This window comes from Rousettus aegyptiacus, unplaced genomic scaffold (assembly GCF_014176215.1).
Source record: "Rousettus aegyptiacus isolate mRouAeg1 unplaced genomic scaffold, mRouAeg1.p scaffold_m13_p_1, whole genome shotgun sequence".
In the NCBI taxonomy this organism is placed as follows: Eukaryota; Metazoa; Chordata; class Mammalia; order Chiroptera; family Pteropodidae; genus Rousettus; species Rousettus aegyptiacus.
Window position 1 is genome coordinate 32928044 of NW_023416284.1, and position 25447 is coordinate 32953490.

The window sequence follows — 25447 nt, forward strand, 5'->3', positions numbered from 1 at the left end:
GGGACGCGTGTCAAGGCACTCATATACCGAAGCAATCTGTAAATGGGAGGGGCCCTTTCTGGCTCATAACTACTTCCCCCTTTTCACTAAGGTTCTTACCTCTGGGCCAAAACATGGTAAAGGGAAAGTTGATATCTGATCCTGATTCAGGCCTCAGTTATATAATTTCAAGTAGGAAGTAGGAGACGGCATATGATAAAGGCAGGAGAGTGGAATGGGAACTTAAATTTAATAAGCACTTCTAGATGCCAGTCGCTTTGTATTTGTTATCTCATTTAATCCTGACCACAACCCCAAGAGATAATGGTGAGCTCCCTGCTTCAGATGAGGAATCCAAGGCTCACTGAGTTTAAAGCAACTGACTCGAGGTCACACAGCTGGCAAGCAGCCAAGCTGTCTGTGTACCCATGTCTGTCTGACCACATACTGCTGCCAATTAGGACAAGAGACTTTCTCAGAGGGTTCCCACATTCTTGCTCTTTCATCCTGAGTTGTGAACATGGCTGTATACGATGTAGTCCAATAAGCCTTAGAAATAGCTGCACTAATAATGAACAACAGTTTTAGTGGTTCTGGAAGATTGTAAATGAAAGCCTTTGGTTCAATATTTGAAAATGTCAGAATGATTTCTGGGATTGCTTGTAAAATCAGGCCACTTTTATGAGTGGTAACATGATAAAATAGAAGGATCCACCAATTTCTCATTCTAGCTCTAGCTGTGGGACTCTAAGTAGATCAAACAATTCTCTGCCTCAGATTGTTGTGCATAAAATGGGGACAATAACACAGCTCTTCCCACCTTACTGTCTGTTGTGACATCAGATGAGCTACTAATGTGTTAGTAAGTCATTAAGTGCTTATACCAATTCAGGATATTACAGTGGTCATCCAGAAGATAGGACATTGTAAGCAAGGGATTTATGAGGGTAAAGCAAATACTAACCCCTCCTGATAAGCTAGCTTTGCTTTCTAGTCTGCCTTCCAGATGTTTTGTTCAGTTATCTACATACATCTCAACAAAAGCTGATTAACTCTCTCAGACATCAGTGTCTGTTATTGATGCTCAAGCTGATCAAATTACAATGCCACAGATCCTACTTGTGCCGTTAATATTAGATTTTGGATTCCGGTCTATAATGAATGATTTTTTTTCCTCCACGCATTGGAAAAATTGGTTAGCAGAGTTCATAAGAAAGTTTAATTAGCAAGGCTGTTTGTGAAAATAGCGGTTGTGAGTCATGGAGCAGAATGAACTAAGGTTTCTCAGGGTTGAATTTGTTCTTCTGTTTCTTGAGCAGCGCTTAGGATCCTCGTGTTTGGGAAGCTAGTGTCTGCATGCTGCCCACTTAAACTGCACCGTGTAATAAACTAATGGCCAAAAACAACAACAACAAAAAACATTTTAAAAGCCCGAGAGGAAGAAGAGGTGTAGGGTATTTGTTTATTCGTGTATGTGTGTCTGTGTCGTCCAGGGGATTATTAGGGACCTACTGTAGTCCAGGACTGTGGTAGGCAGGATAGCTGAGTGATAAAGAGCTAGACCACCTGCATTTGCATCCCAGCTTCACCACTTACTGGCTGTATAACGGGCAGGCAAATTCTTACCCTTCCTGTGCCCGTTTTCTCATTTGTAAAATAGGGATAGTGGTAGGATTATTGTTAGCATCAGTATAAGTAAAGCACTCAGAACAAGCAGCTGACATACAGTATGGTAATTCTTCCTGCAGTTCTGTGAGGTAAAGGTATTATTATTATTAGCCTAATTTTACAGGTGAGAAAACAGGCTCAGAAAGGTTAAGTGACTCACACAGCTTCTAAGTAGCCGAGCAAGATTGAATGCATGTTTGTTTGATACCAAAGCCTCTGCTTTTTAAATTTTATTTTATTATTAATTTCAAATATACAGTACATTAGTTAGACATTTATATACTTTATAAAATGATCCCCCAAATTGCTCTTTCTCTTCTCTGGCTCTCCACCTAGCCACTACATTAATGCAAAGTACATTCCCTATGCCGTACTCCTCATCCCTGTGACCATCTTCCAACTCCTAATTCGTACTTCTTTAACCCTTCACGCCTTTTCCCCAACCCCTGCCCCTCTGGCTGTCACCAGATTGTCCTCTATATTTGTGAGTCTGCTTTTGATTAGTTTGTTCTTTTTGTTCCTTAGATTCTGCATATAAATGAAATCAAATGATATATATCTTTCTCTGTCTGACTTATTTCACTCAGTATAATAACTTCTAAGTATATCCATGTTGTTGCAAATAGTAGGATTTCATTTTTTTAATGGCTGGGTAATATTCTATTGTGTACATGAACCATAACTTCTTTATCCGGTAGTCTGTTGATGTGCATTTAGGTTGCTTCCATATCTTGGCAAAGCCTCTATTTCTATCTGTAACACTATACCGCCTCTCTGGGTCATATGCCTGGTTAGTTAACTATTAATAACGTTCTATGTGTGCCTGTATGTGTGCATCTATCTTTGTGTGCGCCTGCTTGAGTGTCCATACAGTCACACACAATTGTTTTATTTTTTCCTTGGGTCTTTAGTTCTTCTAGTGAAACTCCTTGAGCTCACTGCATGCCGACACATAGTAAACTAGAACAAGACTTATACAACCTGTACCAATGTGAAAATATGTGCTCAGATGTCTGACCCCCTCCCTACTATGCATCTCTGTCCTGTGACTAGGTCATTCCAGAAGCAAGTCTATGCGATGTCTTCTAAGAAACAGAATCATGGACTATCACAGTGAAGAGACCTTAGGGGTATTCTCTTTGTCCCCTTATTTTCTGCCATTTCTCCTCTGATATTTCAGGAACTATTGCTCAAAGCCGGAGCCCAGACTCCTCCCTCACCTTAGAGTAATTATACCTTAGACAATATTCAGTCCTGTTTCAAAGAGTAATGTTCATTTGGAAATCCCATTTAAGAGTCTTTTCCCAAGGTTGTTTAATAGGTAATATGTTTTTTTAAAAGGGGTCCTGTGACCAAACAAGTTTGGAAAACTGAAGTGAACCAAGTTAGAAAGGGGTTTCTTTTTATCACTGCTTGTCTGAGTCTGTGTTAATGTGCATTTTAAATCTTAAAAGGAATGGCATAATATTCATCATTCATAACCCAGGAAAGCTTTATTTTCTTCAGCATTTTATGGACTACATGTTTAAGCCAGGAGGAAAGAAGGTAAGTGGGTAGAAGGCAAGATGGCAGTTTGGGACAGTTTCTACTCTATGACCTCATCTCTTTTGTTAAGAAAGAGATGGTGTCCTGTACGGCACATGAGTGGGCAAGTAGAGGCTTTGGAAAGTCTTACCAACTTCCAAGAGGAATAGGAAAAGGGTGCCGTGTGGCTCCATCTCTCTAGCACCAGCACGGCTGCATCACGTGCTAAGCATTTTTGTTGAAAATTATTGAGTACTGAGCATGTTCTGGGCATGAGTTAAATTATGTGTTCATTTGATTTTCTGATTGTCAGGGTGACATTTCATTTTCTATTGCCTAAGAGAGCTGATCCGTTGGAACATATTTACATTTTATGATTCTCACACACATTCCCAGGCACTCCTTCATGGTCACCTCTCCCAGGTACTTGATTCATTGTAATGAGGCTGGTCATATTTGCATGGTGTAACCATTCCCCCAAGAAGCCCGTAGCTGAAAGAAAGAAAGAAAAGAAAGAAAAGAAAGAAAGAAAGAAAGAAAGGAAAGAAGGAAGGAAGGAAGGAAGGAAGGAAGGAAGGAAGGAAGGAAGGAAGGAAGGAAGGAAGGGAAAGAAAAGAAAAAAGAAAAGAAAAATCAAAGAAGGTGGCTTTCCTCTTCCATTCCTACTCTGCAGACCCATTTCAGTGCGAGCTCTTTTGATCTTGGGTTTTTATTTATTTTGTCTTATTTCTTACCTGTGAGCTAAATGGCGATGTAGAGAGAAGAAATACTTCTGTTTCTTGTTTCTTTTCCTTTTTATGGATTTGGGGACTTTCTTTTTTAACATTTGTTGGAACTGCAATGAACTTTCAGACCATGGTCGTGAGTTGCATGCCTGGTACTTTACTATCAGCAAACCCCTTGACAATAGGAATAAGGGTTTGTCTCTACATTTCATACAGTTATTAGTGGTAAATCCAAGGCCAGAGAACCCCAAGCTCTCAATTCAGAAATGACACACTGATATAGGTTTCAAAGTCCTTCTCCAGATCATGGTTGACATCTTAACTTATCTCTGCACAGACAAGTTATTTATCTCACTTCCATTGAAATCCATGAATTACCTTTTATTTTGAATACAAGCAATTTTAAAAGACTTATATTCAGTTAATATTTGTGATGCATCTACCTTGTGCCAAGACATGTCACATAACTTATCTCATTTAATCTAAAGTCCAACATTATATCACCTTCCACATGCCCTTTATGAGAACAGTATCCAATGAGTTTTGGAAGCCATTGTCTTAATGCCTAAATGCAACAGTTTCTTTCACTCACAGACATTTCACCCACAGAGTCTCATTTGCCCAAAGGTTAATTAATTACACTGCATGTAATTGGCATTAACCTGATAACTTTCTACCTCTTCTTCCTTTGTTGTTAAATGGTCATCTAACATCAGCTACATTTCTGGAATCACCTGTTGGTTCACTTTCTTTCTGAGTGGAAAGTCTTGTCTATCTGACATCCAGACCTTTGTTTCATGTGAGGGTAAGCCAACTGAGAATTAAGAATTCTGGTTCATTTTTCTGGCTTGCTGAGGATTTGCCAAATCCCTCTTCTTTTTGTTTCAACCCTTGTCAAAAAATATATATATTTTTTTAAATGTGTGACTATTCTTTCCTGTCTGTAAAATATTCTGAACATAATTTAATTTCATGTTGCTTTGATTAAGAATCTTTCATTGCCCCAGGATCATCAGTTTGAACACTTCTTTTTGTATAATAAATGCTGAAGGTGAGATAGTTGTCATGAGGCTTCTATTGTCCCCGGTACATTACCTAGAATATTTTTCCCTTTCAGTTTTTTTTTAAACTAATACTTGATACTAACTTTTTATCTTATGAATCACCTTTCTTTGCTGAACAGACAGAAGAAAAATACGGTTCAAATTATTTCAGTTTTTTCATTTGTTGAAGTTTATTATTTCAATGTATAAGAGCTGTCATTTGGAGCAGCTTATTTTATAGGACAAACCAAGAGAGATTTAAAAAGACTCCTTTGAGAATTGATTAGTTGGCTTTCTTTACGAAATAGTGTAGCTTTGTAGCTGATCCTTCCTGCTTCAGGGACTGATGGAAATCACTGTGTATACTTTGTGAATTTCCGTGTGCTTTACCCTAGGAACAGAGGCATTGTTTTACATCTACTTGAACAGTTTGGTTGATATTGTCTCTGAAATCAGAAATGCTATTAAAGCCTCTACGGGCTTTGGAGCCAGATGGACTAGTATCTTGGGATCTGAGACCTGTGGACATCGGTCTCCTTGATCATAAATGGTAGTGATAATACCTACCTTGTAGAATTGTTTTTAGGGTGGTAGATGAGATGATGGAAATAAAGCACTCAAATATAACTTAAATGTTCTCAAACACACATAAAAAAGAGATAAATATGTATTAACTAGACAGGAAGAATCCTTCCACAGTGTGTATGTGTATCGAATCATCATGATGTACACTTTAAATTTCTTACAATCTTATTTGTCAATTTTACCTCAATAAAGCTGGGAGAAATAAAGCACTCAGTACAGTGACTGGCACATAGTAAGCATTAAAAAAATAACTATTTTTGTTACTAATCATTTGCTTGTTGAACCTCATTCATTCATTCAGCAGAGATTTATTGAAAGCCTACTATGTGCCAGACATTGGTCATACCAAGATTAAAAAGACCCATGTTCTTGCCCTAAGGAACTTAGAGTCCATGGGGAATACATTTAGTTCAAGTTTATATTGAATGCTCGCTGTGGGACAGGCGCTTTGCTTGTTGCCATCTTGATGCCACATGATGTGTTCTCAGCCTCTGGGAAATTACGTTTACTTAGGAAGCCAGAAGGTATAGCCTCTGGAAAGAACCAAGTACTGACTTAACATAATCTTAAATACTGGGAATTCAGAATAAGGAAAGCTTGGTCCTGTCTTTTTTTTTTTTTTTTTTTTTTTTTAATTGAGGCAACCCTTGATTGACCTCACAGATTGCAAGGACCTTGTCAGCTTACGATCCCTTATTTTTTTATTTTTTACACCTATAGCACCTGGTCTTCCTTGGTGGTCTCCCATCCAAGTACTAACCAGGCCCGACCCTGCTTAGCTTCCGAGATCAGACGAGATTAGGCTTGCTCAGGGAAGCATAGCCATAGACAGCCCTGTCTTTTTTGATAGTATTTGTTGTTGACAGAGAGCAACCACACTCAAAATTTCAGATACCTAAATGACTCCTGAATCTCTGCCAGAGGTACAGGGAGATCTCATATATGCATCTAAGCATGGATTCAACTTAGAAACAGTATTTACAATTCAGATTGATAACAACCACTGGCTTCCTGGAAGTGAGTCCATTGGCTATAACCTGAGTGGCAGCCACTCTCCTCAAGTGATAGATGCTCATGTTGGAATGGTCTTCTCTGTATTTTTCCTAGCTGTTGCCTACCAATCTTTTCAAATTAGTCTCAGCTCAGGTATACCCTCCAGAAGACCTCTCTTCTTCTCACTGTCATAACACTTAACCATACTCTGCTATCATTTTTGATTCATAGGTCTTACTTTCCTACTAGACCATTAACTCCTTGCTTCTTCCTTGATCCTCAGTTTCCGAATCTGTAGAAGAGACTTGAAGATGATTGATACTTAGGGCCTTTCCAAGGCTGTTATTCTGTAATGTACCAGATCCAGTTAGACAGACACAATCAAGTTGGAAGACGGGAATGGAATACTTTGAGGTATATATTGGAATTAAATGGAAAAAAAATGATAACTTGGAGATAGTAGTAGCAAACTCAAGCTCTCTCAAAGTCTCAGGCACACTGTATTGTATCAGGGCAGGTGTTTAGCACACAAATGAGCACACATTCAAAAGACCAAGGGAACAGCAGAAAGTACATAGGCTCTAGAGTCAGATGTTTCTGTCTTCTGTTCTCTAGCTAAATAACCTTGGGTATGTTACTTCTTTTTTCTGGGCCTCTGTTTCTCCTTTTGTAAAATAGTGATAAAAATGTTGCTTCAGAGGTTGTACATATTTAAATAATGATATATGTAAGGTCCTTGTCCCATACTAATTGCTTAATAAATATTCTCTACTCTGTTTATTTTAGTTATAAATTAGGATAAACCGAAACCAGTTAGAAATTAGGATAAACTGAAACCAGTTATGAGCATTGGATCTAAAATAAATATAATTTAAAACCTTAGCATTAGAAGGGAGCTTAATCTTGCTAATTGTTATAGGCTCTCCTGATAAGATGTAGATTTGGTTTCATGTTTGTTATAGTTCTAGTCATGGGACCCTTACCACCACACCATTATAAAATTATTTTTAGAAAGTTCTTCCTTTTATCGAAGCAAAAATCTATTCCTTAACTTTCTTCTATTTCCTGATTGTCATTCTCTCTCTGGGGTCTCTATATAGTAAGTCTACCCCTGCCTCCCATAGCAGCCTTTCAAATATTGGAGGGGGCTTTGAGTACCTCAAGAGTCTTCTCTCCTTCAGACTAAAGCCTGCAGATCTTTCAGAAGTGCCTCATGGGACTGAGTTTAATACCTCTTATTGACATCCTCTGGACACAGGAGAGACCCTGGTAAAATATTTTGCTGCTCTTCCCAATCCCTTTCTGTTTGGTATGAGGGAGTTTGAGAGTGGTTAGGAGAATGTAAATATGCATGTGAATAGTTAATATTCATTTATTCACCCAACATTTACTGGATGTCCAACCGTGCCATGGACCCTTTGGTAGGTCTTGGGGGTACAGAGATGAATAAAATGACCATTTTGTCTTCAAATTGCCCTCTTTCTAGTGAGGACCAGAGACACATTAAGAGATCATGTAGAAAAGGTGTGTCAGTGAGAGTGTTTGTCTGATTTGTAAGACTGAGTGGAGGGGCTCAGAGTGATTTTCACACATTTTACTCAGCAGTACTGTAGAATCAGCTTGAAGAAACCAGGGGTACCCCTTTCCTCTTTTCAGTCATTTGACAAGCACAATGACGGGTTGCCTTCACGTTCACTTGTACCGTTGCTCCAATACTCCAAGCAAACTCCTACCTCAGGGCCTTTGCACTTGAGATTACCTCTGCCTGGAATGTCCTCCCCTCAGATGGGACACCGGCTGCTCTTTTCTCTCAGATATCTGCTCTCACATCACCTTAGCCGTAAGGCCTTATCTGACCACTGTATTAAAAAATTTTAATCTCACCCCCCACACTGCCTTTCCCCTTTCTCTACTTTATTTCCTCCCTAGAACTCACCATTATCTGACACACTTTATATTTGATTTATATGTTCCTTGCCTTATTCCCTTGCCCCAATCCAGAACATAGATTCACTGATGGCAGATACCAAGTATTTTTGTTCTCTGCTATGTTCCCAGTGAATGGAACTCTGCCTGGCACATAATTAATGCTCAATGAATATCTGTGGGATAAATTAATATGGTGCTTGGATTCGACCCTCAGGTTGAAATCTCATCCCTTAATAAGAACACTATCAAAATTCTACTCTTTCTTCAAAGCCCAACTCAAATGCCCAAACCTCCAGGAAGTCTTCCCTACTCTGCTCAGTTAGAATCGGTCTCCACTTCCTCTCTGTTCCTTTATGTAGCTTTAACATAAAAATCTCTGATACATTTATTATTTTTGCTGAGCTGTAATTAATTCTTATTTTTATCTTTCTCTTTTACATAATAAGTCCCCTGAAGACAGGAACAATTTTTTGGTCATTCTGGGGCCCAGTCATAGTATCTAGCATTTAGAAGGTGCCAGTTATATGTGGAATTTGTGTTCCTATTGCATCGTGTGCTCCAATGTAAAAGAAAAGAATCAGAAACATTCTTCCACCTTCAAGGAGGTTTGGGCCCCATTGATGAGACCACATCCTTGTAGGCAAGAGTGTAAGGTGGTATCTAATGGCACTAGAGGAAGGAAGAAAAGGAACCAGCATCTACTGAACACCTGTTATATGCCAGGCACTTTATGTGCATTTTCACTTTTAATCATTCTAACAACTCTATGAAAAAAAAAAAAAGTAATATTAAGTCCATTTTACAGATGAGATTATTGCAGCAGAAAGGGGCAAGGTAGGAATGCAAAATTTAGACATGTAAAGAAATAACATATATTAAAAAATTCTGAGAGCTTTCCTATCATAGCTTCCCTTCCCTGTGATTCCAGGTTAGATGCATAGGTCAGATGTGAGAATAAAACAAGAAACCAAGGTGCAGAGAGGTTACTATAACTTAGCCAGAGTCACACAGCAATAAGCCGAAGCTACAGTTCTTAAAAGTCCCCAGGCAATGCCAATGATGCTGGTACAGAGACCACACTTAAATTATAAAGCCTTTAAACCATACTTAGTTTGAGACAACCGTGTGAACTTCCAAAAGAAAATAAATCTTCTGACTGCTTGCCTTTCCTGACATTGAGTTTGCAGGAGAAAAGCCAAGACTCAGACAACCCAACACGTGTAAATACCAACAGGGGTGGGATGGGAAGGGGCAGAGCCATGGATACTCTAGAATCTCAAAGCATCTCCAGTCGGTGTTAAGAAGAGGAAGAGACCCCACACAGCCTGTGTGCTTCCCCTTGAGCCCTTACGTGAAGCCTGACAATCCGTTGTGCCCTGTAGAGAGAAGGCATGAGCCTGGAAGTCACTCAGATCTAGGTGCATGCAAATCCCAACCCAGGAACCTACCTCCTAGTTGACTTTGAGCAGGTTATTTAACATATCTTAGCCTCGCCTTCTTTATCTGCACAATGAGCCTAATGTGCCCATTTCACACAGGATTAAATTAGGTAATCTTACTGGGCTATTTAGTAGAGTGCCTGGCATAAAGTAGGCACTGAATAAAAGCTGTTCTTCTTCCACATGCTAGTATAGTTAGTTAATCTTCACAGTGATCCTTTGATTGTTTTGCCAGATAAGGAAACAAGCTGATGCAGCTTAAGTGACTTAACCAAGATTAGACTGAAAATATGGTTTTGATATGCAGTAACAGCCACAGAGCTCTCTGACCCGCTTTTCGGTGAGTTCAGATAGATTTCAAGACATCTGACAGTCAGGAAAGCCACCCCAGGACTGGCAGGGAGGTGTCCTGGGATGTGGAGTTGGCTGCGGTTAACCCAGCATGCCGATTACCACCAGCAGGTGATCTTGAGGTGACTGGGGATTTTATCATGTGCTTCGAGAACAGAATTTCAGCCTGAGCTAGGGGTTTTGACATCCACAAAAATTCCTTACTCAACTCAGAAGTTTTCATCAACAGCAGCTACCCATCTGGCTGCCCCCTTGGGGGTCTTTGCAAATGAGAGAACTAGCTGTTAGGTTTCTGGAGAATGACGATTTTTGAAGACAGAAAGAGCAAGCTGTGCAGGTTGGCGGTGCAGAAATGCTGAGATTCCTTCCAGCCAGCCTTGCAAGGGGACAACTTCTCTGCTGCTGCGATCAGCCATGAGGATATCACATTTGGAGTCCTGCTGCCATAACTCCCTGGACCTCAAAGGCAAGGGGAAACAACTTCTATTCAGAATGACTGGGAAAATGGGGGGTTATAATCAGCTATGATGGCAACACTTCCTAGAGTTTGAATACAAATTTAAAATGCTTAACAGAAACCATTGAAGATAATTTACTTTTTCTTAGGTGAATCAAAAAAGCCTCAGAGGTATTTCAGGGCCTCAAAATAGTTGTCAATAACATTGTAGTTCAAATGGAGTAACTGTGGTTATGGCAAAGGGTACTAGATTTGGAGTCAAAAGATCTAGACCAAGGGGGTCAGCAAACTGTGGCTCAAAAGCCAAAGTGAGCCTACTGCTTGTTTTCTAAATAAAGTTTTATTGGAACACAGCCACAGTCATTTCTTTACATATTACCTATGGCTGCTTTCATACTAAAATGGCAGAGTTGTCATAACAGAGACTGGAGGACCCAGCAATCCTAAACTATTTACTGTCTTATACATAAAAAATTTTGCCAACCCCTGCTCTAGACTAAGATCCAACTCTGTAGTATAGGGCAAATCACTATTTTCTCTGAGCTTCAGTTTTCACATCTGTAAAATAATTCTTTCTCCCACACAGTTATGAGAATCAAATGCTATAGAATGGGTAGGAAAGCACTTTGGAGTCTTCTGAGACATCTCTGTGGAAAGGTGGACAGGGATGGTTTTTTATTGTTCATTTGAACTGTGCTGGAGGAGAACCCACCCAGGACATTTTTGGTTTATGTTTTATTTTCCAGTCCCTGATGTCAGCTTATAGGTGTGTCCTCTCCTTTTCCCAGGTGCTCGCTCCTTACTTCTTCTCTCCCTGAACATAAAAATATTTTGGTCATATGCTTAAAGAAGCGGAGAATTAGTACAAATGTGTTTATCCATTTTTTTCACTTAGCAAAGATTTGTTGTGTTTAAGGATGCAACTTTTTTATAAGCTAGTTCTTAGGGGGAGAAGTGTTTGGTGCTTAAGGGAAGAAGTTAGATATACTAATTATTATAACAGAATGAGATGCTGCCATGTCATAGGAGGAGGACACATTGTGTGTGTATGCATGCATGATTTATAAAAACAGAAATATTCAGGTTCAGATGAAAGAAAAGCTTGTTTGAAAACCTTTTTAACCCCAAAACACTGAAGTGCCTTAAAATATAGCTATTATGTATAACAGTTTTCCCTTGGAAACTACTATCTAATTTTAAGTTCCTATTCCAAACTGTCAAGAATGCATTTCCTGCCATGCCTGGTCACTGGAGACCCCTCACTAATGCCTGCTGAACAGGACTGTTGAGGCCTGGTCACATGTAAGGGTTGTAGATCACTGGGGCATTAGGGAGCCAGCTACTCACCATAGATTTTAAAGTTTGTAGCAGTCTTTACTTAATAGTATTTTATCTTTATTGGTTTTATATTTTCTTTATTGATGGCTCAATCAACATAACATCAGTGATTTATCCTTTTTATTTGTTCAACTTGCTATCAAAATAAACTTGTAAATCGAGAACAAAAATAAAGTTTACTTTTCTGTTCTGAAAATACTGTTGCCATATGTATATGGTCAGATCTTGCTACAGCTATTAAAAGAAGATGTAGTTATTTGAGGAGAAAAAAGAAAGAAAGTAAGAAAAATATAAGGACCTTATCTGGGATACAGATACACATTCATTGAGCTCTAGGCTCCTGATTGGGTCTCCTGGGCTCTCCCAGCATGGTGGATCTCTTGGCCCCCTTGGAAATAGTGTTGATATTTTTCATGACTGTGTTTCACCTATATTTTTCTATGTATATTTAAATATAGAGCTACAAATCCATAATCCATCACAAATATATGGCCACCAAAATTAAGACATAAAACTCCTCATTTTACTCTCCCCAACTACTAAAACGGTTCCTAAAAGAAATGAGGCTCGGGTTTCTATATTTTCTACCTAGGGATTTAATCCTCTCCAGACTGTTTTAAAAGAGAATGTTTAGTTCCATCGAGCATTTGTTATTAGACTTAGCTGGACTCCTCCTGTGATGGCAAGAAGCACATGAGGAAGCCTATTCGTGAACTAGGCTAACCACAGGTAGTTTGATTGTGCTGCCAGTTCATCTCGTATCTTTCAGTTCACAGGCAAGTCTTTCCACTTCTGTCCTACTCTCATTAAATGCACTGCTCTGTTTTAGAGTATATAGTTCATTATTTTATACAAGGAGAATCTCCAGTCTTTTTTCCTCTTCCTTTCTGAAACAATATTCATCTCTTTTTTAGTTTTCTCAAAAACACACTCATTCTCGATGTTAAATGCAGCCTCTCCCTAAAGCTAGAGCAGCAGGTAACGAGAACACAGTTGTGCTAATTGCAGTCAGGTGCTAATGTGATGGTGGATTTGGGACTGATACAGGCAAGTGGGTAGATATGACACAGAGTCTTTTCCTTCACTTGCTCTTCAGAACCTTCCTAGGACCTGAGTGTGTGTTCCTCCCTCCTGAAGCAAAGGTCTAAAATAAAGATACAATATAAAACGTAAAAATCATAGACATTGTATTTATTTTATATTTCTATAAATACGTGAATAATTAGAATAAATGATAGTATATCAGGGAATATGCATCACTGGTAGACATGATAAATTCATCCACATATATTCCATCAGTACGATGAATCACGAACCATTTGGATGTAAGTCCAATGTTTGTGGTTACGCAGCGAGTGTTTTGGCTATATTTCTTCATATACATTTTAATTTTACACAAATTAAACTTAGCTGGATAGATTAATCAGCCATCTGACCCGTTTCCTAGAATTCATACCTAAGGTTTATTATTGAGATTATTGTTTCAAAAATGCCCTTTAAGGCAGCTCAACTTGATACATGACTGTGTAAAAGAAATAATCATAAAAATATTTTAGTGCAGCATTTTTAAGGCTTCTCTAATATACAAGGTAAATAGGACTGATAAATTTGCATGATGAAAGTGGATTTAATTAAGTGAATTTAGTTAGGCTTGATGAGGTGGAGCCACATTTAGGATAAACGATATATTTTAACCAGTGAAATTAGTCTCTCGTATTTTGGGGTTTGCAAAAAGTTTCTCTGAACATGTGGCAGGGTCTTATAATTCACACAAATCTCTCTCTCGCTCACTCTTACTTTTCTATGTACAAACACAGACACACACACAGACACACAGACACACACACACACACACACACACACACACACACACACACACACTGCAAGCACAGTGAAATCGAAAGAGAAGGGTCCTAGCAGCTGGAGTGTGCTCAGCATCCTCTCCTCCTTCTTCAGTTACTAATTCTGGCTGGTGAAGGGAATATCTAGCAAAGTTTACCCCTGCCCTGTCTTTTCCTATCATAACCCTGTTATTTGACAACAGTAAGGAATATCCTAATGAAAAGTATTATTATCTGGGGTTTTCCATTTGGGGGATAAAAATGCAGTGGAGTTGCCTCATGATTCTTCATTTCCGTTACATGAAGGTAACAAAGTCACCCGTTTTCTGATCCAGAACCCAACTTGTTTTCCCAGGTTCCCTCCTACAACCAACACAAACACAGACATTTACCAGCAAAACAGAAGCTGTTGGAAAGATTTTTTTGGCTGCCGAAATGGGCTCCTGTCACCAGGACATGGCAGGCTTTTTGCTGTATTGTCTCCCAGCCCTGGCCCTGTACTCCAAAGAGAGCTTTATGTAATCAGTCTTCCCTGACATGTGATGTCCTGTCATCTTCCTCCCCTTCAGCTCTGCCGCCGCCCACAAATCAATAACATTGCCTGGGAAGTTCGAGCTGGTTTTACAGCCACCCTGAGCTCTGTGTTTCTTAAAGGGTATGTCAGAAAATGTAGTCTCCTAATGATATTTCTGGCTGATGACACATGGCAGAGCTGATGGACTATTTATAATCAGTGGCACGATCTCAAGCACATTATTTTTATTTCACTTAGGGGGGAGCCCTGTCACTTGCCACCTCTCTTTGCAGACAAGTTGATGCCATCTCCACCTAAAGTAGCTAAATCCTCTTTGCAGAGAGTGTCTACACACTACCCTTTGTGTTAGGCGCTCCCCAGTTCTTCTCACTAACCCCTGCCCTTTCTATTGTTCTTGGGCTTGGGGGAGATGATGAGGACAATGAATGATTTGTAGCAACTGCTTTAAATTCTAGCCATGCCTTCACTATAACGTCTCCGGTCTTTGCTGCTCAGATCCTGCTCCATTCCTCTGAGTGTGGGTGTGGCTAGCATAATTGAGGCAGCAGACATAGCTATTGCATCCAGTGTTTGCCCCAATTTTACAGGACTGAGCACAACATAGCTGAATTTTGTTGAGCAGCTACTATGTTTTAAGCATTGTACTTGGTAGGCATTTTATATCCGATATCTCATTAACCCTCTCAAACCTGTCTGTGGCAAGTGCAGTTATATCTGGAGAAGAAATGTGTGTGGGGGGGGGCAGGGGGCGGGGGTGTGGAGAGAATAGGAGCTTAAACGACTTGTTTCCAAAGTCACACAGCTGTTAAGGAAAATCCCAGGACTCCTGTTCGAGTGTCTTCTCACAAATGACACTTGCTGTCTTTCCACTATCCTGTCCTGCCTCTTCCCCATTAAGTGAATGTATGGTGTGGATGGATGTTCAGGGTCTTACCCATTCCCAGCTTGGGCAGCTCCTGTGAGTTTAAAGCCTGACCAGAGTGAGAGATGAAAGAATTCAAAATTTCTCAACCTGGGGACAAACCCTAGTATAAATGGAACCGTATGCTAGAGGAGGGTTTGGACTCACTGCAGTGGGAAGTGTTACCTCTATAAAGATATTGAGCTCTCTCTTTCTCTCTCTCTCTCTCTTTCTCTCTTTTTTAAAAACTGTTTCCACAGGACAGAGTTTAGGGTATGGATTCGTTAACTATATTGATCCAAAGGATGCAGAGAAAGCCATCAACACTTTAAATGGACTCAGACTCCAGACCAAAACCATAAAGGTAAGAGGTGATATGCTGGCTCCTGATTGATGAGGCACTGGTTAAATTTCATTCCTTTGAACTTATAAGTCCAGGCTAGGAGGGAGCTGGAAGTCATGTTCTTTATTTACTTAAAAGACATTTACAAAGGATGCAGATCATTACAGAAGAGTGAGATGAGGGCTGAGTACAGGGGAAAGACCATGAGCTTTGGGACCTCCAGTCCTCTAGAGGGCAGATGGGGTGTCACCTTCTATGTCACTTAGAAGGCCTGTGAGCCTGAGTCTGCAAAGATGGCCAGAACAGAGCTATGGAAAGAGGCTAAGGCAGGAAAGCTGTTCCAGGCAGAGGGAACAGCACATGCAAAGCCGTGAAAACGTACACAAACATTGTGAGTGGGAACAGCATTTAGACTAGCATGGGCTAAGCCTGGTTGGGAAGGTGATGAAAAAATGAGGATGGGAGGTGGCTAGGAGCATTGTGTACCAGGCCGAGTAGCTTGGCTTTACCTAAGGGTGGAGAGGACCCTCCTAACCAACATTCGAAAAGAAAAAATCAGTTGTTGATAAACACTCGTTAATAGGGACAGGTACTATAAAATTGATAGGGACATAGTAAAGGAATGACAGAATAAATAACATTTCAGCCATCTGAAGATAATCAGACCAGTAGGTAATATCTCAGGAAGGATTATGTCAAAAAAAGAAAAACAGTTACCCAGAGTCTACTCCTCCAGGTGGAGGTTTCTGTGGCTGGATTTTCACTCTCCGTTCAGACTTCACCTTGCAGGGATCCTTCAGATGGTGCTGCTTGCTTTAAGGCCCTCTTCTGATAGCCAGTGGGGAGCTCCTGGATGGAGCCTGCCTCCTCCTCAGCCTCCCTTTCCCTTCTTTCCCACCTCCAGGCAGCATCCTGTTTGGGGGCAGCTGCCAGCCAATTAATGAGTCCCATCCTTCATAGCCTATTAAACCATGGGGAGGTGTCTCCTGGGCTCTCTTATCCTCACGACAGCAAGTCTGATGCAAAGTAGGACAGAAGAGAAACCTCTCCTGGAAAGGAAATCTATAGCTAACACCGGCTCTCAGTGTCTGAAAAGACAACCAGAACTTTTGAGTTCAACAGAGCTACTTTTTCAACATCCAGACTGACAGAGGAAATTAGTGGCATAAAATAATTTTAGCTGGGAGGTAATCAAAACAAAAATATAACCAAAACAAAACAAAAAACTTCTCTTTTTGGAATGTATTATGTGATTTTCTTTCTTCCTTCCTTTCTTCCTTCCGCCAACCCTCCCTCCCTTACTCCTTCCTTCCTTCCTTCCTTCCTTCCTTCCTTCCTTCCTTCCTTCCTTCCTTCCTTTCTTCCTTCCTTTCTTCCTTCCTTCCTTCCTTTTAAGCAGCTTTATTTTTTCAATTGAGCTTAGCTTATTTAAAAAGATTATTGCTTTCCTGATCTCATACAGTCTGTGGTACACAAAGACCCCAAAATGGGCTTGATTCAGGTTGATTCTGTCCCTATGAGTTCTCTAACAGGGAAATGATAGAGAGTTGTTTAATTATGGGGTAGTCCTCTGAGAGGCAGGAGAATTAATTTCTTTCAGAGGAAAAAAAAATACCTATTTTTGTGCTTTAAGATGGGAGGCTCATGTCACCTAACTCTTTGATGAAGGCACACCAGGTCGAGAGCTGTATTTGTGAGTTTGATTGATTTTTCTGTGCTGCCCAATTCAGCATTAGAATGTCAGACATTTACTCTTTCCTTGATGGACACCCTGACCTTGAAATGAGGAAGATACTTTTCTTTCCTCTACAGTTTTCTTGAAATCCAAACTTCCCTCAAGAGCTTACGGTCAAATCATCAGCCATCTATTCTGCATTTTTTTTCCTTAAATATTTCATGAAGCTGTTGGCATTTCCCTAAAGACTGAGTGGACCCAGCTTTTCTGATCTCAGAACGCACCCCGGGCTGATCGTGCCTTCGGAAGAGTGCTTTGTCTAAGTGGGTCTTAGAGACAAGGAACATTGATTATTTAATTTCTGTGAGGAGCCAGTCTGCCTCCTTCCCTTCTCTATATTCCTTTCCTCATCCCCCCACCCACCCTGTGCTCACCCTGCATCAAAACGCTGCCAACACATTTGCACCCAGCAGTAACGTGGGCTTCTGAGGCACTGTGGGATCCAAAATGCATGATGCCACGGCTGAATCAATAATTTCCATTCTCTACAACGAATGAAAATTTAATGTGCAAACCTGGGGATTTCAGCCCTTTCATTAAAGCAGTTTATTTGCCATACTAAAAATTAAGTTTGAGTGATGGGTTCCTTTATTAACTTTTCTTCCCTTTCCTAAAGGGACATAGTGTTTAAAGTAAAAATCATATTAAAGGAGAGAAAAAAAGAAAAAAGCAAACCTTTTTCATGTGCTGTTAATAGTCTCATCATTTATTAATTTTTACAAATTGCTTTTCTGCCTTTCAGGCCACTGTTTACTTCGTCTGCTTTAGTTTGCTTTGATAAGTGACATGAGATTTATCTCTCTACTCTGACTCCCATGAAGAAAGTGCCTATCTAGAAAAAAAACAAGTATCTTCTTTGGAAACATCCATTATAGAAATCCCCTTGGAACCATTTAGTACATGTTTGCAAACTATAGTCAAGTTTGTCCCTTCTTCCCACATTTATGGAACATTTTTGGAGTGTTTCATGTAAAACACTACTTTAAATGTCATGCACAGCATAGATGCAGGCAAACCAAGAGTTAATTCCTAAGCTTTGAAGGTTAGGGATGAACAGCTAGATTCAGAGGTTGTTCTGGGAAGCCCTGAGGGAGTAGTAGAGACCTTAGTTAGCCAAGGACAATAAAAAGGGCAGCTATTCTTTAGCTACTGCTGATGGTTTAAGCCCAGATCCTTTCGGGATCTTCCCATTGTTCAATAGAAACTGAAATCTAGATTTTTTTTAATGCCAAATCTCCCCATTTCTAAAGGTTGGATGCCAACTCACAAAATTTTAAAGCATTATGTAGGTGATCCAAACAAAATTTCATGATTGACCTGTAGACAAGTAGTTGACAGCCTCTGAACTCAAATTTAAAGCCATAAACACCGTTTTGCTGATTGAAAGTGAATGACTCATTACTGTGCTTCTAGTAGAAGGTGCCCACAAATGATGATTCTCTCTTAACAAATATTAATTTCCTGTTATTAAGGGGGATGTAACGTTACTGTGTACGAACACCGAGGGTGTGTGAAGGGCAAGGGCAGGCCTTTCTCCTCAAGGAGAATACAATCAAAGTGTACACACAGCACCAAAGCAGAAAAAAAGCACAATTCCTAGGTATGCTCCTCGGAGTCATGTGGATGACTTACAGAGAGAACTTGCCTGTCTGGAAAAAACAAGTACCTTTTTGGAAATATGTCTTGCAGAGATCTCCTCAGAACCATCTAATATGTGTTTATAAACACATGACTGCTGAGGAATTGTTCTTTGGATTATAGCTTCTTTGGTGGGAGAACGTGGCCAGGTTCCCACCACTCATCTTGGAGATCAGGCTCAGAGAGATGAAGTGACTTGTCCAAAGCCACATAAGTAGCCAGCAGTTGAGCTGGGTTGACATCCAAAGGTTCTGTGAAAGATTCTGGCAGCAGAGGAGCTGCTTAATATGTGACCATGAGCTTGAAAGGAAATAATAATAGTAGTAACGCTACCTGATAATGAGTATTTTCTCTGTGTCCAACACTATTCTAACTCCTTTACATACTTGATAGCATTTAATCCTTGAAACATCCTTAGGTCTGGGTGCTTTCTACACATCAGCTCTAATTCTTAAAATAGTCCTATAAGGTGGTGCTATTTATACAAATGAGGAAACGGAGGCCCAGGAAGGTTAAGAGACTTACTCAGGACCACACAGTTGGTGGTGAGATTTGGAGTAAGAAAATATATTGTAAAAGGAGCTCTGGCAGTAGGTCATGCATATTGGAATGTCACAGCAGCACACACATTTTGTGAGTGTGTGGGAGTGTATTTGACTGCACACACACCCGTTATACTCCCTGCATGGGAACAAGATAGTAAAAGCAAACAAATGAATTATGTGTCTCCTTCAGGCTCTTTAGTAAACAGACTTGTGGTTTGGGGCTTCTGCCATCAGCCTGGGCACAGTCGTGACTTCAGATCGTTTATTCTTGGATCCCTGCTTTCCAGGCTCTGTGCTAAGTCCTGAGATTTAGGTGACAGAGAGATGGCAGCGCCTTGGAGATTCTCCCATCTGTGTCATCAGACGTGAGGCTTACATTGTCTAGCCTGCCAGAGCATCCTGGCTCCCCACTTGAGAAACTGGGTCTTTCCTTTCCTAGCATTACAACCCCGAGCCCAGTGGAGATGCTTTGCCCCACTTAGGGCTTTGGGGGTATAATTTGTTTGGTTTGCGCCCCCACCATTTGTCTCCAACATAAATCACTTTAGACTCTGGAAAGCATTAAGTGACATGGCTGTGGATTCTAGAAAATGATTCCCAGTACTCCTTGTCCCCACGCCGATGCCTGTCCCAGTCCTGAAGCCCCCTCAGCTCCAAAAGAGCAGCTTCTGAATTTGCACTGTAATTCCAGCCTCGTATTAAGAAGCACTACGTGGCATCCGGTTGCAGTGATCCAGCTCTTTGTCGCATAAATTAGAAGCAAAGAAAATTAGATGGCTCTGTAGTGCTTCAAAAGAGGGATACGTTTACCCAAAGTTTGGATTTGTGTTCAAATTACACCGAGAACCTTCAGTAAAAGTGATCAAAATGGTATTTGAGGGTTTGGAATCATCCCCACTAAAACTTTCACAGCAGTAGGACCCCTGCTTGGATTTTAACCTAAGTTTGAAGAGTGATTCGAGAAGTGTTCGCAGCTCTGCCTCAGGAAGCTTCTGTCTCATAGGGGACACAGACATGCAAAGGACCAACTCTAATGCAGTGAGATGGGGCAATCACAGGGCTACAGGGTGTACATTTGATTTGAAGGGGGTGCGGGGAAGTACAGAGCTGTGCAAGGTTTGAGCAGGAGAGAGGCCGAGTCAAAGTAAAGTTCTAGAAAGGTTCATCTAGCAATGGTGTATCACTTGGGTGTTTGATGAATGAAACCAGCAGCTTGCAGGCTTTTTATCAGCATTAGACATTTGTTTTCATTAGTTCTATTGGAGGCATTTTACTCATTTAAAACACAAGGCATACTTATTACTAAATTATTTGGAAAATGCATTATCATATAATGAAAGCAATATCAGCCATTCCCAACTCAATACGGTTACCACTTTTATGTATTGCCTTTCTTTTTTCATTGCATTACATGCTTGCAAATGATTTTGTGCCTTGTCTTTTTCTAATAATTGCATTAAGCTATTACTCAAATTATAAAAATGTGACTTTAAGTAAAACGTTCCCAGAACACAGTTCTTACGCAAACTGGAGGTATGAGTGATTTCAGGACTAGATTGGGAATGAGGGGACAAAAGGGCTGTTCCTGCCACTCGGTGAACCCAGGAGGGTTGGCACTCAGTCAGGGGAGGGAGTGATAGAGGAAGAAAGAAGCTTTATCGTGAGGCAGCAGCCAAGCTCCAGAGGGAGCAGGACTAGAGAATGGGAAGGTACTCGAGTGAAGGCTTTTCAGAAGGAAAAACTTCCCTCCTTTGGGAAGGAGAGGGCGAGTGAGTTCTTTATTCCAGCCTCTCTGTGCTGTGATGCTGCTTAGCTGTTACTCCATTTTCACTTTATACTCCTAATAATGCTAAGGGTGCCTCCAAGGGTTCTTTCTATACCTGAGTTTTGCAGGTTCCAGTTTGCCCCTCCTACTTCTTTCTCTTACCAGGGGTCATCAGGGAGCTGTGCCTCCCTCCCGCCCCCAGCATCCACCTGCCTTGCTAAAGGCCTCCATTCCGCTGAGGCATCTTTTCTTTGCACTTGGCATAAGCAATTATTTCTCCTATCACTGTTCTTAATGCTTCCCAGAGAGTTAGCAGATCATTTTTTGCTGACGGATATCACCCCTCCCAGAAATAATAGACTGCCTCTCTCAGTCCTGTTAATAAAAAGGCATTTTTCTCTCCTCCCCCATCACGGCTCTAGTCAGAGCCAGTATGCGAGCACTTCGCTGCCAAGGTCAGCAAGGGCAGCTGGATCACAGAATCCCCAAGGAGCCAAGAGAGGGCATGTGGCAACAAACTGGAGACCCAGTTGTACCAGGATGCTCTCTCTCTCCTGTGAGAGATTCTGTTTGGCTCCTGTGCTTCCCAGGGCCCCGTTAACTGCCTTTGAGTAAATAATTTCAGATACAGGGATAGGAGTTTGAGAGAGAATTTCCCTGCTCTGTCTGCCCAATGAGGTTGAAACGATTCCAGTATCTTAAAGGTGATCCGTAGTGTCCTGTGTCTGCGGGTCCAGGTTGGAAGGACACCTAGGTTTTCAGAAGCGCGTGGGATGGGGCTTGGGGGCTTTAGCAGTCTACAAGTGTAAAAGCAGTCAACAGTGTGATGTGAGCTGCTTAGCAAAGGAAGTCAGCACACCTTGCTGTGTTAGGAGACTTGTAGACTCCAGATCACAAGAAATGGTGGTCCTTTCTCATCCACTCTGGTCAACCCACCCCTGCTGTCTTGTGTCCCATTCTCAGCTCCACGTTTTCGAAAGACCTAACGCTAAGGGTTGTCCAGAGGCAAATGACAAAGAGAGCAAAGAGGGTGCTCCACTCACATTTTCAGCCCATAATGGTTGCTTTCCAGTCTCTAGGGGAGAAAAAGTCTGCAGTGAATCTATAGCTCAGATTATTTCAAGAATCTGGGAAGAGAACTTTTGTAGCTATCAGGGTAGAACATTTGCCTTGGGCAATAGTAAGTCCCTGATTGTCAAAAGCATTCAAATGGAGTCTTTAGGGATTTTGTAGGAAGGATTCCTATACCAGACTGGAGTCTGAGTAAATGATCCTCAAGGTCCCTTCTAGCTCTGAGATGCTATAACTTTATCTTGTTTGTGGGCCTTGAGCTGTTCTGTTCAGTGTAGTAGCCACTAGACACATACAGCTATTTGAATTTAAAAGAAGATGAAATGAAACATCCAGTCCCTCCGTCACACTAGGTAAGTTTGAAGAACTCAATAGCCACAGGTAGCTAGTGGCTACTATATTGAACAGCACAGATCTAGAACATTTTCATGATCCCACAATGGTCCTTTTGGGCAAGGCTTTCTTAAAACATTAGTGGCCCTGGGGAATAAAGAATCACTTCTCCATGGTCATCATGAAGCCCCGGGGCAAATCAACTGGCCTATGGAAGATCACACAGCCACATCCCTCTTCCCTTCCCCCTTGTTATGGAGCTCTGTCAAAAACTACTAGGATGACCTTGGGAACATACTTTACTTCACTAGACTTATTTCCTCATCTGCAGATTGGTTCCTTCTAGCTCCAACATTTTAACTAATAAAATATTAGAGTGTGATCTTTTCAGCTTGGTAACAATCCAGGGAAATAGCAGTTTGTCCCAGGTACAAAGCTTTTATTCCACGTTAGGTTGGCATAGTGAAAAAAATCTCAACTTGGAGTCATTATCCAAGCTTTGCCTTAGTTGAGCTGTGTGACCTTGGACAAGTACTTGACTTCACTGAGCCAGAGTTTGTAATCTGGAAAACAGAAGTAATAATATCTCTCTCATATGTAATCAGGATTTACCTGCTCAAGTAATGCTCCCCAGAATGAATATGACAGTGGATAAGGTTACTCCTAAAGTGAAAATTACATGAGGAGAGGGGACGACTCGTTTCCATCTATGTGTTTCAGAGACGTGTAAGAGAGTAAAGAATGAGTCTGAGTCTTATTAAGCCTCAGGGAGTATATATAGAAGGCTTAGTATAGTGGCAAGAATTATGGAGCTTGCAGGTAGCCACAGTAATTTTATCAGTTTTTCATAAAGCAAGAGTCAGGAGTTGCAGTTTAGTGAGGAAACTGGGTGTCTGAAGCCCTGAGTCTGAGACCAGCTCTTGCACTAAAGGCCATGAAATCATTAGCTCATCTCTCCCTTCTGGGGGCCACTAGACAGACAGTGAGATTCTTGTACTAAGTAAGCCCCCTTGATAATATAATGGACTTTTGAAAAGAAGTTGTAAAGTGCATGAATCTATCACCACACCATTTTTTTAAAAAGAGATACTTATTCAGCCTACTGTGTGCCAGATAGTCTCATGATATTCTTGGATACTTTTCAACTCTGTGACTCCCTCTAGCTCCTTCTTCACATGAGAGTCAGCTCCTGGGGAAGGAGCTAAAATTTATTGCATACAGTATATTGTACATTTTCACTTCAATTCATAGAGCATTTATTCAGCTCCTTGCCTGTGTAAGACTTTGATGCCACAGGGGGTCTGCAGAAACCCCCAGAATGCTCAGACTATTCAGGCAGATGCAGTGTTAGCACAGAAGGCTGTGATGGCAGACGGGGTGTGATAGCTGTTGCCATTGAAGTGTGCATCATCCTTAGAGTCCAAGGAGAGAGCAGTCATTTGTGCTTGGGGCTCATGGATAAGGCAGCATTCGGGCTGGGCCTGGAAGGATGGGCAGTTCATTTTGCCATGATGACGAACAAACAGCAAGAACAAAGACGTAGAAGTAGAAACCTTCGGCTCAAATTCACTTTTTTTGTTTGAAATGAGACCTGCTGTGCCTGGAGTGGTTGGCAGGAGAGGATAGATTGGGCTGGATCCCAGAGGGGCCTTGAATGTTCAGGTAAGGGATTTGAACTTCCATAACAAAGTACTAGAGAACCATTGAAGGTGTTCGGGCAGGGAGAAGTGACACATTCAGAAATCCCTTAGAAATATTACCATCGGGTTTTGCCCCCTATAAGAGAATATCATGTATCAGATGGCAGGTGGGGGAAGTTATGAGGAGTCAAGCCATATAAGCCAACACCTGTCCTGCCTGTAGGCACTGCTGCAGCCGCAGGCAAAAGGGTAAGCCAATCCTTACAATCGAAGCTGTGGTTTTCAGAAGCCAGCTGGCTTCTTTCTTCTCTCCCTGCTCTTGGAGGTAGGATAAAAGGTCCCTAGGAGGGTTGCTCCTAGAAGGCCCTGGCAGCCCTAGAGTCTGTTCTCCTGGTCTCTTTGGAGTGAATGTCCCCCCAGGGATCTGTATGCTCTGGGGAGTTTGTGCTCACTCAGAGTAGGGTGTTACAGCAGACGGGAAAGTCTGCAGCCTGATCTTCTGAAATGATCGGTCTCTGTGTGTTTCCTCTGCTAGATTCGGAGTCCTACATGTCAGGGACCATTGTATTATTTCTGCGCTCCTGGTGTCTGGCGTAAGGCCTAACTCATAGCAATTATATCAAAACCACTATTTATTGAGCACTTACTGTGTGCCAGGCATTGTGTCCAGGAATCCTATATGCCTTAATTTGCTCAACTCTCAAAAATCTCTATTAGAAAGCTTCTAAACTATGTTATTCAAGTGATGCAGGTCAGTCAGATTAAGTGACTTACCTCAAGTTCACACGGCAAGTAAGTGGTCAGGATTTAAATCCACATCTCTCCAACCTCAAAGCTTTTCCTCTTAATCTCTGTTTCCTTTCCATTCCAGAATAGATGCGTAGTTTCAGTTAAGGCAACATAAAAAAGAACTTCCTATGGAGTGGCCTATCTCAAAATACAGTTTCCTCATACTCTAACTCGTACCCATCAGTGAGACCCACAAGATAAGAGGTGATGAGGACAGGAAGGACACTCCTAGTATGTGGAGCTAGAATAATAAAAGGACAGACGCTCTGGGGGTTTGAAC

The 25447-nt window shown here is 41.1% G+C and overlaps 1 protein-coding gene and 1 pseudogene across 11 annotated transcripts in view; one reads left to right on the forward strand and one right to left on the reverse strand.

The window, feature by feature from the left end:
* ELAVL4 (ELAV like RNA binding protein 4) overlaps nucleotides 1-25447 on the forward strand; it is a 139075-nt gene that overhangs the window by 98136 nt on the left and 15492 nt on the right. For all 11 annotated transcript variants that reach the window (XM_016120426.2, XM_016120422.2, XM_016120428.2 and 8 more), the window contains one exon: nucleotides 15569-15672. In XM_016120426.2, coding sequence (XP_015975912.2) covers nucleotides 15569-15672 — 104 coding nt within the window. The remainder of the gene's footprint in view (nucleotides 1-15568; nucleotides 15673-25447) is intronic.
* On the reverse strand, nucleotides 6236-6354 carry LOC118607160 (annotated as a pseudogene).